The following is a 14,270-nucleotide window of genomic DNA, read 5'->3' as shown; positions in this document are numbered from 1 at the left end:
GACAAGCCACTATAAGTTATATCTCTGTATCATCATCATTGTTACGTTCAGCCTACAACAGCCACTCCCGGCTCTGGAGGTTTACAGCGAATTAGGAAAATAGAAAATCTTGTCTCTTGTGTAACTCGAGCGAAAAAGCAGACTGGCGGACTTCTAGGCGCCACAGCGCAATCCAGAGCCAACGATTTTACCTACAGTCACGGATAATAGGTAATTCCAACGTATAGAAGAGTAACTGTATATTCTGTGATTTACAATTACACACGGTTTGGAAACCAGCAAGGGTGTGGGTTTTTTGGCAAGCAGAAGCAGAGCCAAATGCCATACATGGTCGAAGGCCTGGGTGGCCACCGCGACACGAAAGAAGAATTTGCTGCGCCACGTCCAACGAGTAAGAACTGAGGGCCTACCGCGAACCACGTTCTACGTGTTGCCTCTCTATCGCACTTGTAAATTCGTACGTAAGTGTGACAGGAAACGCATGGCAACAGCTGCAATTCCCCGTGCATTTTAAAACCCGAACGTGCCGATCGTTAGTGATAGCCTCCGGCCTCCTGGTTACAGCGTGTCCGTATATTTGACCTTAGACAACTTGTTGAGATAGCAACGTTATGTCCTAAGTTTAGATAACATTGATGACTGTTTAAACGGCTTATTTTTGCCGTGATACGTTGATAACTTTAGTTGAAGTATACATTGTTGTTTAATGGGGCGATAAGGTTGTGATTTTCTTAATTGAATAAATCTTTATTTTATGTCAATACCTATATAAATATGGTATGAAGGTCGATATTGATATTTCAGAGTTCTTCGTAATGAATTTGAGTACTTTGTGGTTCATTTTGGCTTTGCAATGTCGAAAAAAGAGGACAACAAACAAGCACTACACGATAATGTCGATAACAAACCACGGAAGAACGTAAATCATCTTCATAAGTAAGTCTTCGTCAATAATTACCAATAATATTATTTGCAGTTCCATTCAAACTGTGTTGGTATGTTTTATTAGAAAGTTCCTATGATCTTCTCGGGTTATAATAATAATAATAATATTCTTTATTGTGCACAATGAAAACATGATTAAATACAGCAAATTAACATAAATAAAAAACTAAGCAAGAACAGGCGGTCTTATCGCTAAAGAGCGATCTCTTCCAGACAACCTTCAGGTAGTAGAAATTATCGAAGGGAAGAAATAAGTATAAGGGTAGCAAAAATAAATGAAGTGCAAGATCAGGAAAAAAAAAACAGCACAACTAAATATATAACAATATGAATACATACATTAAAGAGATATATAAATAAATAAATATATAAATAAATAAATAAATAAATACATATATACATACATATATCACACAACACAGAATCAGACAGACAGACAGAATCTAATTATTAGCGAGTTTGAGGAAGTGACAGATAGTGAATTTTGAGTTGAGCCTTAAAAATGGGAAGCGATTTAGCATGTCTTAGCTCAGACGGCAGAGCATTCCACAACCGAATCGCTTGGAAGGTAAAAGAACCGTTATAGAATTTAGAAGAAGAAGAAATTTGGGCAAGCAGATAGTTCTGGGAGCATCTTAAAGAAGAGAGGTACATATTTGAAATGCTCCTTCAGGTAGATAGGGGTAGAGGGGTTGAAGAGAATACCGTACAGGTGAGCAAGAATGTGAGAATTGCGTCGCAAACGTATGGGGAGCCACTTGAGCTCCGGGTTATTCCCACTAGTTACCACCAAGTTCTTACCAGTGGTAACTACTGGGAATTCTTTTCCCACCTTTTACCACTGGTAACTACTGGGAAAAAAAATCCCACTAGTTACCACCAACTCGGCTTGGTGGTAACTACTGGGAATTTTTATTCCCAGTAGTTACCACTTGTAAAAGGTGGGATTTTTTTTTCCCAGTAGTTACCACCAAAATATTGTTAGAATTCAATACTAATAAAAACAGTATAAATAGTATAGTATAAATGTAGCGTGCTGTAATAAATAATTATGTGTCAGTTAGTGATTCAGTAAACTGCTTTAAAAGTGATCAAAAATATTAAAACAGTTTTACCGATATAAGTGTAAATACTAAAATAGAAGAGTCTCATTCTAGTTAAGTAGAAATTAATTTCTTATCCGGATTAAATTTATCTTATTACCTAACAAATAGTACCTGATGCCCCTTTGGTAGTGTTATTACCATCCCGCTAGCATGGGTGATTAAGCAATCGAGCCAACCAGCGTAATATGACCGAGCGATGTACTACCCGAGCGTAATTGGAATGCGAGCCTATGCTGGTTAGTCCGAGCAGTCAGCCCATCCGAAGCGCGCCCTAAGCGGTTTTAATAACAACCATGCCCTGTAGTTATTTATATAGCCTGACTACAAATTATGAATACCTACATATTCCAGGTTTGCGTCGTGTTATAATAGAACGAAATGAAGTAGCTGTAAATAATAAAACGAAATCAGTTCTGTCGGTTTTTGACTGATTTGTTTGTTCGTTTGTATAAATATGTAATTCAATTTACAGTTATGTAATAAGATAATTTTAATCCGGATAATAAGTTAATTTCTACTTAACTAGAATGAGACTCTTCTATTTACTTTTCATATCTCATGCTCTGAAAGTGGGTCGTTGTTGTTCTAAAAGGTGCGCAGAAAGTGATACGTTTATGCTCTAGCGCAGAAAAGTGGTGTACTCCTCTGCGTCCCCGTCCCATGAACAACTGGGTGGAAACAAAATGGAAAAATAGTGTCTTTATTTCCTCGTCTGGAACAATTGGTAATTCTTTAATTTTACAAATCCCACGTTGATCCTTATTTTATAAAAAATGATGTAAGTAATTTGTTAAAAACAAATTATTCTTGATTTCTTTCGTTGAATTCTATTTACTCGATTTCATAAAGCGGGAACCAAAAGGAATACACCAAAAATCTTTTTTTTAAACCTTACGCTTGCGTAAATGAGCAAAGGCAGAATCTTATACAGCCACAGTGAAACGTTTGTACGATATTAAGTTTTTAAAGTTATTTAGAACTATATTCATTAAAATAAAATACAAGATAAAAATTTCTTATATTATTAATTAAATTGTTATTGAATATTAAAAATACTTTTATCATATTATTACGTGATGCGGCGCACTATGGTCGCGGTGCGGTCCGGTAGTCTGTTGCGGCTTTTAGAACGAAAAAGTATAAAATTAAAAAAGTACGAGGCAATCCCGCTCATTTTCATACTATAATGAACAAATTACTTTAAAATTGTTGTAGTTTGTTAAAAAATGTATGTTTTCGTAAATATTGCAATCTAAATGATTTTGGCTAGGGGTGATTAATCTTCACGCATGTAAAGTCTCCGATTGCAAGTAAGTCCTAAGGAAAAAGTCATGGCCGTAGGTCTGTTATGTACTTCAATTACTGATTTTGCGAAATTGCCTTGTCTTGTTTGGTTTCCTCGCATTCGATATGAAAAGTAGAGTGTTTAACTCGGGTGAAAGGCACCGTTTCTGTCTCGGACTATTGGCGCTCTCACTGCGTTCGAGCGCCAAACTACCTCGACAGAAATGGGTGCCTTTCAACCCTTGGTTAACAATCTACTATTTTACACTTATACCGGTAAAACTGTTTTAATATTTTTGATCACTTTTAGAGCAGTTTATTGAATCACTAACTGACACATAATTATTTATTACAGCACGCTACATTTATACTATACTATTTATACTGTTTTTATTAGTATTGAATTCTAACAATATTTTGGTGGTAACTACTGGGAAAAAAAATTCCCACCTTTTACCAGTGGTAACTACTGGGAATAAAAATTCCCACTAGTTACCACCAAGGCGAATTGGTGGTAACGAGTGGGATTTTTATTTCCCAGTAGTTACCAGTGGTAAAAGGTGGGGAAAAAATTCCCAGTAGTTACCACTGATAAGAACTTGGTGGTAACTAGTGGGAATAACCCATCTTCTCCGATCTCTTAAATCACTCTATTTCGCTGAACATACACTGGGGTGAACATAATCGGTAGCTTATAAAATACTTTTAATTTTTTAGCCTTCGTTTGTCCATATTCAACACGAAAACCTGTATAATCGCTCCAACCTCACGAAGCTCCAATAATGAGACAAGGCCTAGTTCAATGCGGTCTAAACTAGGACTCTGTGACGTCACGAGCACGTGCTAAATATAGCCACTAAGTATAAGTACGGGTGACCCAGTTCACTGGGTAGTTGGTTATCCTTGGTGGAAAACTCAATGCTTATTCCAGCTTGGATGTATGCCAGGACCTTGAAGGGTGGAATTCGAATATGCCTGATTGGCTGAAAACATGCATGATTATTGTGCTAACATGTAGGGATGCAGACAGTTTACCAATATAAGTTTTTGGTCCGATTTTTACTAGGGTTCCGTACCCAAAGGGTAAAAACGGGACCTTATTACTAAGACTCCGCTGTCCGTCTGTCTGTCACCAGGCTGTAACTCGAGAACCGTGATAGCTAGACAGTTGAAATTTTCACAGATGATGTATTACTGTTATAACAACAAATACTAAAAAGTACGGAACCCTCGATGGGCGAGTTTGACTGGCACTTGGTTTTTTATGAAAATATGACATTTATAATTCAAGTCAGTCCGACGGTAGCTTAGATTAGACGGACTCTAAACGACAACCATCCGACACTGCACGGTAGGTGCCAACGTTAAAATTCAAGGCATCTGTTCCATTTACCTCTAATTTCCGTAAAACAGGCTCCCGAACATGTTCACCTTCGCCGCTGAACTTGGAACTACAAACTGTACATGCCCAGACGGCTTTAACGACTTATGACGTGACAAAAGAGGAAAAATAATCCAGATGGTACGATAAATTAAAATATAGGTATGCACATTGAAATACCAACTCGTACCATCGGCCACTGTTAACTGACACTACTGACAGTTCGTAAACCTTATTACAAAAGGCATAAAGTCCACCGATGGGCAGAAGAGTGTTGCTGTTTGTACTAAACATAAAGCTAATTTAGGTGCGAGATCGATCTCGCATGCGACTTTGTTACATTGCCATATTTCATCAATCAATGGAATTTGTGCTAGAATTGGTATACCTCGGCAATGTAACTAAATTCTCATGTGAATTCTGGTATCGTCTACCTATATAACCTTTTAGAATTAAAAAAAACCGACTTCCAGAACATAAAGGTACAGTGCCAAGGTTACATGGATCAACTCTGGACCAAGGAAAGAAAAAATTGGGTTAACTTTTCGATTTGAGCTAGTGGAGTGAAAAAATTCACCTCATATTTAGCTAGACTATATCTGCAGGGATTTAACTTTTTGTCGCGCCTACGGGTGGTATTCCATCTGTCCAATATATTGGTCCAATGTCATGGCGACTCACTCTCTCATTAAGCAAAATGTGAGACAAAATACACATTGTGGACAAAGAAATTGGACAAGTGGAATACCTCCTTACCATACGCATTGGGAAAGGTATCACGCATTTTCCCGCTAGCAGGGGCCGCCCTGCCCCTTATCTTCAGACTGTGTCCTAGTTTGAAACCTCCCTCTAAGGTCTTAAGTGTAGACTTACCTTGGTCTCTTCCTGTATAGGTTTAGCCGTGCCATTGTAAGCGCAGTTGTACGGCGCGTCGCACACGCCGTACCATGTGCAGTGGCCTTCGGCGGACGCCAAGGGTACCTGGAAGGACGAATACATTTAGAATGCGGATTTTTAGGATGTTTTAGATCACGTAGGTTGCTTGAAAGTGAACCTTGTTATGGGGGAATAAGGTTGAATTTATTACGACACGATGTCTACTTAGGAGTAAACTTGGGGATTTCAAGTTAAAGTAAGAAGTACAGGCTCGGACTGATCAAGAAGAGTAAGAAATTATTATCAGTTATAAAGTTTGGACTTTATAGTAAGTACGAGGGTCGCACTGAAATATTCGGGAATGGGACACTTAGAAATAACATAATAGAAACAGGCATATAATTTATAAAAATGTAACTCTTTATAAAACTTTTAAGGTATATTCCATTTGGTTGTCATTTGTATTTAAGAATTACTGGCAATTTGAAAATTGTATGTCGAACATTATTTGAATTTTTGGCCAAGTGATTTTTCGGATCATATTTTTAAACGGTTTTCAATATGCCCTCAGCGAACAAATAAAAGTTACAATGGGCTTCTGTTATTTTTTTATGAACTAGAGTTCATCGTACGCTCGTTTGCAGTTAAAATTAAATATGAAAGTCACTTTCATTTTATCCCATGGGTGATCTTAAAGAAGCATGTCATTCCAAAGCGACGTCAAAAATTAAAATCGCATTTGTGCTGTTAATTAAAAAGACTGCCAAAAAAGTTGCATATCGGCAGATTTCGACATTCCTAAATATTCATATGACAACAGTAAAAAAATCTTTTATATATATATATATATATGTAAAAAAACTTCAATTCCGTTGGCTACTCCACGAATTTCATACAAAACCACTAAGGCCCCAAAATCGCCATACAAAAAGGACTTTGGGATTATGAGCCGTGTGCATTACAGAATGATTACTTTCAAAAGAAAATTTATATGCGTGGTCAGTTTGAGTTTAAGTATGTATTAAAATAAAGATTGACCGTCTAGATGCGACAGTTTTCTCTATTCCCGACATTTTCAGTGCAACCCTCGTATAGTAGTAGAAATAGACGTCTACTCATGGCTCCTCTACACCATTGGCCATGATGGACAATTGCAGGTGATCCCGATCGTCGTCGTCGAGGGCTTAATGGCTTACTGTGGCCCATGATCGGCATGATGGAGCGTAATCGCCATTCTCTTGGTTTTCTTACAAACATCAAAGGAAGCGACGGCCATGATTGTGCGCGTGCCCACAGGATGGAATCATCGCCCAGTCTGTAATGGACCATCATTGCCGATGGTGTAGAGGAGCCATCAGTAAGTTCGAATGCGTCGAAGAAAAGGCCTGACTATGAATATCTATCTATAATATGTAGTATATCCTGCCTAAAGACAGTCCAATTTAATCCTTACCAAATTTCATCGCATTAATTTTCTAGACAGACTTATAGGCTACCCAGAAAGCCAAGCTTAATTTAATTTAGACTTCAGCCGAAGTTAAATTGCGTAATTTACAGAAATCTACGCTGTTTCCGAGCAGTTACGCATTTTGTTACGTCAGCCGGTCTGATCAGTCGTAAATTAAAAGAGGTTTAAGTAAGCTAAAGTAAACCTATTTACAAATACAGAAGACTTGCTTTTAGCTTTCGACGGTTTGGGCGTTTGGATTGGGCACATACCTACTCAGAATTTTCTCTTATTGACCTAAACTTATACAACGGTCTAGAGTTAGACCAAGCTTTTAGCAGCGATTTTGATAGCAGGATAGCAAAGACTGCGCAAGTGTTATTAAAACGTAATAATTTTCCTACTGATTTTAATTAGTAGGAGCGAGTTTCCTCTACTCCTCCCTCGACCCAAAAGCCATATATATGTATATGTATACATATAGGTCAAAATAGACAATATATTCTGACCATGAGCAGACATAATTTCGTTGCAATAAGGTTGACAATAGGTGAGATAACTGTGTCAATAATGGTAATGTTTTGCCAAAAAAAGTTCCAAACATGCCATGATTTCTACAATATTATTATAGGAAATCCATCTAGAATTTCAAAGGCATTATGTATAAATACATAAACATGTGCATTAAAATAAACAAAACCCCAACTTAATGCGCATACAAAATATCTGTTAGAAAACCAAAATCTACCACTGACGTCAAACCAAATTGCGATTTTCAACCGCACATACATAATAAACATATATTATTATAGAATATAAAAGTTAATAAAGTTTTTATATTGATATGTATTTCATGTCGTGTCTATTTTAAAGTTTAAGACTGTGCATTTCCATGTATGTATAAAAGCGGGATTCCACCAGTGCGCGGCAGCATATTCAGTACAAAAATGCTTGTGCCGCAGTGCCGCACACTGGTGGAATCCCGCCTTAAGGTCGTGCCTACACTGCACCGCATATTTTCCAGATATTCCTGCATGCTACTTACAGAATACAACACGTACGACAAAAAAAAAACAGACATAATTAACTCTCCAACAACATAAAAATGGCATCAGTTTTTTCTTTATTACCTTTATACATCTGTTTCGTTAATAACGAATACTTATTGACAAATAAAAAAACAGTTTTATTTGGCGTCTTATTAGAACATTTACAAATAATTATAATTATCTGCATTGCTTAGATAATTTACGTAAAATGAACACTTCAGGTTTAGCTAAAATTAGATTCAATTCTCCACCCTCGACATATTCTAATTTTTCTCCCTTTTTCAATGGGGTTGGCCGGTCGAAGTATTTTCCAGATGGCGATGGGCCAGCATAGCTTGACCTGTCCCTTGAATTGTGTCAAATTCTTGTTTTTTTTTACGGCCTGGATGCCAGCCTTTTAAGCCAAATCTCAAACAAACTAGAGAAACGGTCAAGCAATGATGGCGCCATCTATGCAAACCTTTGACAGTTGCCAACCCCATTCTATATTGCCAATTTGCCAATTCAACAGTATTTTGTTTGATTTAGTCAGAAGCATTGCTTGATATTAGTTTAAATAAATACACAACAAGACAAATATGAAAAATTCATGAGAAGTTTTTAAGTATTCGGTCGATTCTAGTTATAATTTCGGATACAAAGCTAGTGTTGGCAGGAACTCGAGTCCTTTGAGTCTGAATTTGAAGAACTGAACTCTTTTTACGAACTCTGTGCTTAAAAAACTTCTGAGTCTTTTGTATCCCGAGTCGAGTCTTTGTTGAGTCTTTTTTAAGAGCAACTCAAAAGGACTTGAGGCTCCGAATAAAGACTCCGTGAACATTTTTTTAGGTTTATCCTAAATAACAGTAAAGAAATTAGGCGTTATAGTATGATTTATGTACTTACCTAATTCACAAATTATAGGTACATAAAGACAATGCATTTCGAAATTATTTGTAAAAAAAATCGAGTCTTCTCTGAAAACGACTCAAGTCTCTACAAAAGACTCGGGACTCTATTTAGTTGAAACGAACTCGAGTTTAGACTTAATTATAAGAGTCTTGAAGCAGAGGACTCAAAGGACTGGAGTCCTAGAAAAACTGAGTCGAGTCTTGAAGCAAGGGGACTCAAGGACTCGAGTCCTACCCAACGCTATACAAAGCTGTTAGCCCAATTAAGATTTAACAACTGGTTACGGTTTTGATTTTATTTTCATACGACCTTGAAGATAGCTTACGCTCATTGGTGCATGCGAATTGAAGTGACGTTCGTGCGAGAGACGCACACCAATCACTAAAGCGATCGCCAAGGTCGAATGAAATCCATAAAAAAGTGTTATGAATCGCGTATCGAAAGCTGTGTTATTAAAGATAATATAATCAAGAATTATATTTATTTTTCCCACGTCTACAAATATCACCGTTTCTTAGAAAAATAGGATAATTATTGGGGTATTTTTACATTTCTGGCTCAGGGAACGGCCTTAATCTTTAACCGGACTTCTTGAATCTATCTTCTTCCTCGCGTTATCCCGGCATTTTGCCACGGCTCATGGAGCCTGGGGTCCGCTTGACAACTAATCCCAAGAATTGACGTAGGCACTAGTTTTTACGAAAGCGACTGCCATCTAACCTTCCAACTCAGAGGGGAAACTAGGCCTTATTAGGACTAGTGGCTCTGTGAGCTGTAGACCTCGCGAGCAGAGCTTTAAATAACATGGTGCTAAGAGCTTTAAATTTAGTAAATTAAAAAAAAAACAATACGAAATGTATGTGTAAAAAAATACAAAAAGTTATAATAATATCCCAGCATACTGGGGATCGAACTCAGACCCTCTGTGCAAACAGAAAAAGCGAACGTTTACAAACTGAGCCAAATAGTTCTTAGACGGGTGGACGAAATTTAGCTACTCCTTCTCAAATTAAAATTAGTTAAAATTAAATATCTCCATACCTTCGAAACCAGCGAAATAAATTTTCTGAATTTTTGGCCATTTAATCTATAAACATATCTCAAAAAGAAAACACTCGTATGGTACCGATACCACTATTTGTTTAGGCACGAGCTATCACAACTCCGCCATTTAAAAAAAAATCAAAAAACCGGACGGACAAAAAAAATTTATTTAGACATAGAATCCAGTCACAAAATTTCACGAGATTCGGTTAAGAATTACGACCTGTAGAGGAGAACATCCGGACATACAAAAGCAAAATGCTCCAGTCGAAACGTAGACCTTCGCTACGCTCCGGTCAATTAGTCCGGTTTCCTCACGATGTTTTCCTTCACCGAAAAGCAACTGGTAAATATCAAATGATATTCCTTTTTGAGAGACTGGCCAGATATAGCACTGAACAGAGAAGAGTGGAAAAAGAGGGGGGAGGCCTTTGCCCAGCAGTGGGAAACAGTGGGCTCTGAGTAATAATAGATCCGAAAAACTCATTGGTACGAGCCGGGGTTTGAACCCGCGACCTCCGGATTGAAAGTCGCACGCTCTTACCGCTAGGCCACCAGCGCCTATCCCGGTTCCTTGAATAGGTACAATTGAGAATGTATATGAAATACGGGCGATATTAGTTAGTCAAACGGACGAAAATAGGCCACGATACGGGCCCGTTATCTACCAATGTTAAATAGATGAGGGTCGGGACAAACAAACGGATATGAGAATTTGGGAAAATACGGTTAGGGAGTTAGATTAAATTTCAGTTTTGTTACAATAAATTGATTGTTAATATTGACTGTTATACGAGTATACTGGCTGATTTTGGGGTATTGACAAATTTCCCCATCCATGGGACAAACCACAAAATAACGGAAAACAAATTAATGGTACGCTCAGTAGGTAGAGGTCCATAAACTGTAAATACTCCATAGTAGAACAATATCTCCAAAGAGCACCTATCTAAGAGTGTTATTCCATCTGTCCAATAAGCAAAATGTGAGACATAAGTAATACACATTGGACAAAGAAATTGGACTGGTGGAGAGATACCCTATATATAGATACATTTTAAACGATTCTTAAACATAACTAGTCTTTATGAATCCTTTTTCATCCGTCAAAAGAACCTCTCATTTCATTTAAGCGTAATACATTTACGTTAAAAAGGTTAATTTCCTGTTAAAAATAACGTTACTTTTTCATCATTCACCCTCAGTTCGTCGACCGTTTTGTTCTAAATACAGTTGACTACCCTTTGGTATTCAATAACTTGAACTATGGAAAGAACTACTGAATGGTTCATTCAAAGGATTTCATTACGCTTTCAGTTCTTTCACCTTGGTTATTGATGATTGAATGAATAGTCTGCAAGTTTTCTGAATGGCTGGCTGTGAGTGAGATTAGGTATGGTTCTAATGGAGGTTCAAAGGTCTACAGTACCTAATCTATACATAACTAAATTTAGCTTGTGAGAACTTTGGGGTGTGTTCCTGAGCAATCAATTTAGGTACCTATTATGACAATATCAGGACAAATTCAATTCTATTTTGAATATTTTTAACTGACATCAATATTTCAGAAGGAGGAGATTCAATTACAAACGATTTTGAATTGTCAGATTCAAAATACAATGGAATGTAAAGCCTTTTTATAGGTCTCCGGGCGGCTAAAGCCTAACAACACTTAACGCAATAAATTGGCATTGCTCAAGATAAAGATTACTTGAAAACCCACTTGAAATATTATAAAATTCTAGCTAGTGAATACTATTGGACGACTGATTATCCGAAAATAGATAAAACAAATCTAATCAATTTCGCAAACAGGTGTGAGGGGATAACGTAATAATGCGTCAATATGTTTTATACGCCTCTAATAAATAAGGCGAATTATTGTCGATAATGTCAATTATTTTATATACCCGACTGCGGAATACTATACCTCACCTCGCCGTATGAAGTGTAGTTTACTTAATATGACATCATCGAAGCAAGGCGTAGAAGAAAAGGCCAAAACATACACCTAACCTTGCTCAAGAATCACTCTATTGATAGGTGAAAACCGCATGAAAATCCGTTCCGCAGTTTTTGAGTTTATCTTGAACATACAAACACACAAACAGACGCAGTGGGGGACTTGTTTGTTGTGTAGTGATGGAGGACCTACTTTGTGCTTCATAAAACACACGCCAAATATATTTATTGGTACGCTCTACACCTAACCTGGCTCCTAACCTGGGGGTAATTACCCCCGTGGGGGTAAAACTGGTATTTTTCGGGGGTAATAAGCTAATAACCTAATATAACAATACAACAAACGTACACGTTTTATTTTTTATTGCCATTGGGAGGAGGGGTAAAATCAGGTTCCCTAGTTAGTCATAGGGGTGACCTGACTGAAAAGGTTAGGAACCACTGCTCTACAAGTCTACACTATATCCATTTATGTATAATCTAACGCTTTTTTACATTTTATTCGTCAGTCATGACAAAACAAAGTCCTATTGAGTCGCAAAAGTCGAAGACAAGTCATAATACTTATAATTGTCCGAATAGATATAGCTATTCCAACTTTACGCGTCTCAATTCGGTGAAAAATTAAACTGACGACATTGACCGAAGCGACGTGGTGCCACGGATCGATACGAGCTCGTGGTTGTGTATATTACTATTACTGCCCCATTCATTTGTGACCGACGAGGGTCATTTGGATGACAAACTTTACAACACTCTACTTAATCTGCATATACATATAGCCACGCCTAGCTAATAAGACGGGTCATCATTTGGATGACTGCAATGTCAATTCCTTGATAAATTAGGGTTCCGGAATCATCAAAATCCGATAGGAAAAAAGTTTATGTCCGCGCAATAAGAGCGAAAAAGCCGTAGACGCCATCTACTCGAGACTAGGCCAAAGGTATGGCGCCATCGCTCGAAAAGATGGCACCGTACCTTTGGCCTATCCTTGACTCGACTAGATGGCGATACTTTTTGACATTTTACAAATTTAACACATACTTACCAGGGAAAAAATAAGGATCAAAGTCAAATGGCGTTCTAAAAGTGTTAATCATTTATGTCGAAATATGGCACTAAATGTACTGACTACACTGAGAGAAAAATCACCACCAGGAATTAATAAACAGTTCTGTACTGGGGGAAAAAATGAAGTTTTAGTAGTAATCATGGAAGTTTCACTATTTCTGTAAAATTTATTTATTTCTACAAACAGCTCAGTAATACTAAATCTAATTTCAGCAAACAGACTTTAGTAAATGGAGCATTAAACAAAGTTCAGTATTTGTTACAATCCATTTTTATTACTACTAAAATTCTCCGATTTTTACTAGTAAAGTTTGTGATTTTTGGAAAAAAGCATCTGTGATTTCAAGTTATGATTTTAGTAAATGTCTCACTTACATAGTTTTGTAATATCTAAAAAACGAGTTCGCGGGAATAACATTACCCCATTTAAAATAACAATTCAGTTGTTACTATAGCGACATTACAAAGTTTACTGGTATTTAGTAGATAGACTTGTTGTGTTTATGTTCATTGTTGTACCAATCACTAAACGAGTTTTGTAATACCAACACAGCTACTTGCTACGTTCATTTGGTTAGAGTTAGTATTGTGTCGGATGTCGGGCGGGCGTGTCTCGTGTCTTCTTTGTTTAAAACATACTTAAGTTAAATAATAAATTTAGGATATATTGTGGGCCATGGACATATTAACCCGCGACCTACTGTGTAGTTGGGGTCTACAGGAATATATTGTTCTGCAACTTCGAGCTAGCTGTTGTTATTCTAGTGATAATGACATCAAAGGTAAATCTAAACTGTTTGCAATTCCAACCTCCCTAGCACAGGTGCGCCGCGAGAGCATGTTGCGCGCGTAATAACTACTAGTCTCTTTCTGACTGTATGAATAAGAAAGGAATGGGTAGAATATCTCGACAGGCTTTTATAGTGCCTCTTTAGTACAGAGATATACTACCAAATGCTTTTTTATTCATACAGACAGAAATAGAGACGGGTAGCTACCACGCGCGCGACATGCTCTCGCGGCGCCCGTTTGCTAGGGGCGGAGGAATTGCAAACAGTTTAGTTTTTGCCTGTGACGTCATTATCTCTAGAATAACAACAGCTAGCTTGGAATCGCAGTACAGTTTAGTAAAACCTATGACGTCATCGTCTCCGATATTGCTAAAGCACGCTTAGAATTACAAAACGGTTAGTTTTCACCCATGACGTCAT

At 37.4% G+C, this 14,270-nt stretch overlaps 1 protein-coding gene across 1 annotated transcript in view; it reads right to left on the bottom strand.

The window, feature by feature from the left end:
* Nucleotides 1-14,270, bottom strand: part of LOC134797788 (NPC intracellular cholesterol transporter 1) — an 81,232-nt gene that overhangs the window by 51,600 nt on the left and 15,362 nt on the right. Inside the window, exon 2 of the mRNA XM_063770157.1 lies at nt 5,590-5,697. Within this exon, the coding sequence (XP_063626227.1) occupies nt 5,590-5,697 (108 nt within the window). The remainder of the gene's footprint in view (nt 1-5,589; nt 5,698-14,270) is intronic.

This window comes from Cydia splendana, chromosome 15 (genome assembly GCF_910591565.1).
Source record: "Cydia splendana chromosome 15, ilCydSple1.2, whole genome shotgun sequence".
Lineage (NCBI taxonomy): Eukaryota > Metazoa > Arthropoda > Insecta > Lepidoptera > Tortricidae > Cydia > Cydia splendana.
This window is presented reverse-complemented; position numbering and strand designations above follow the sequence as displayed.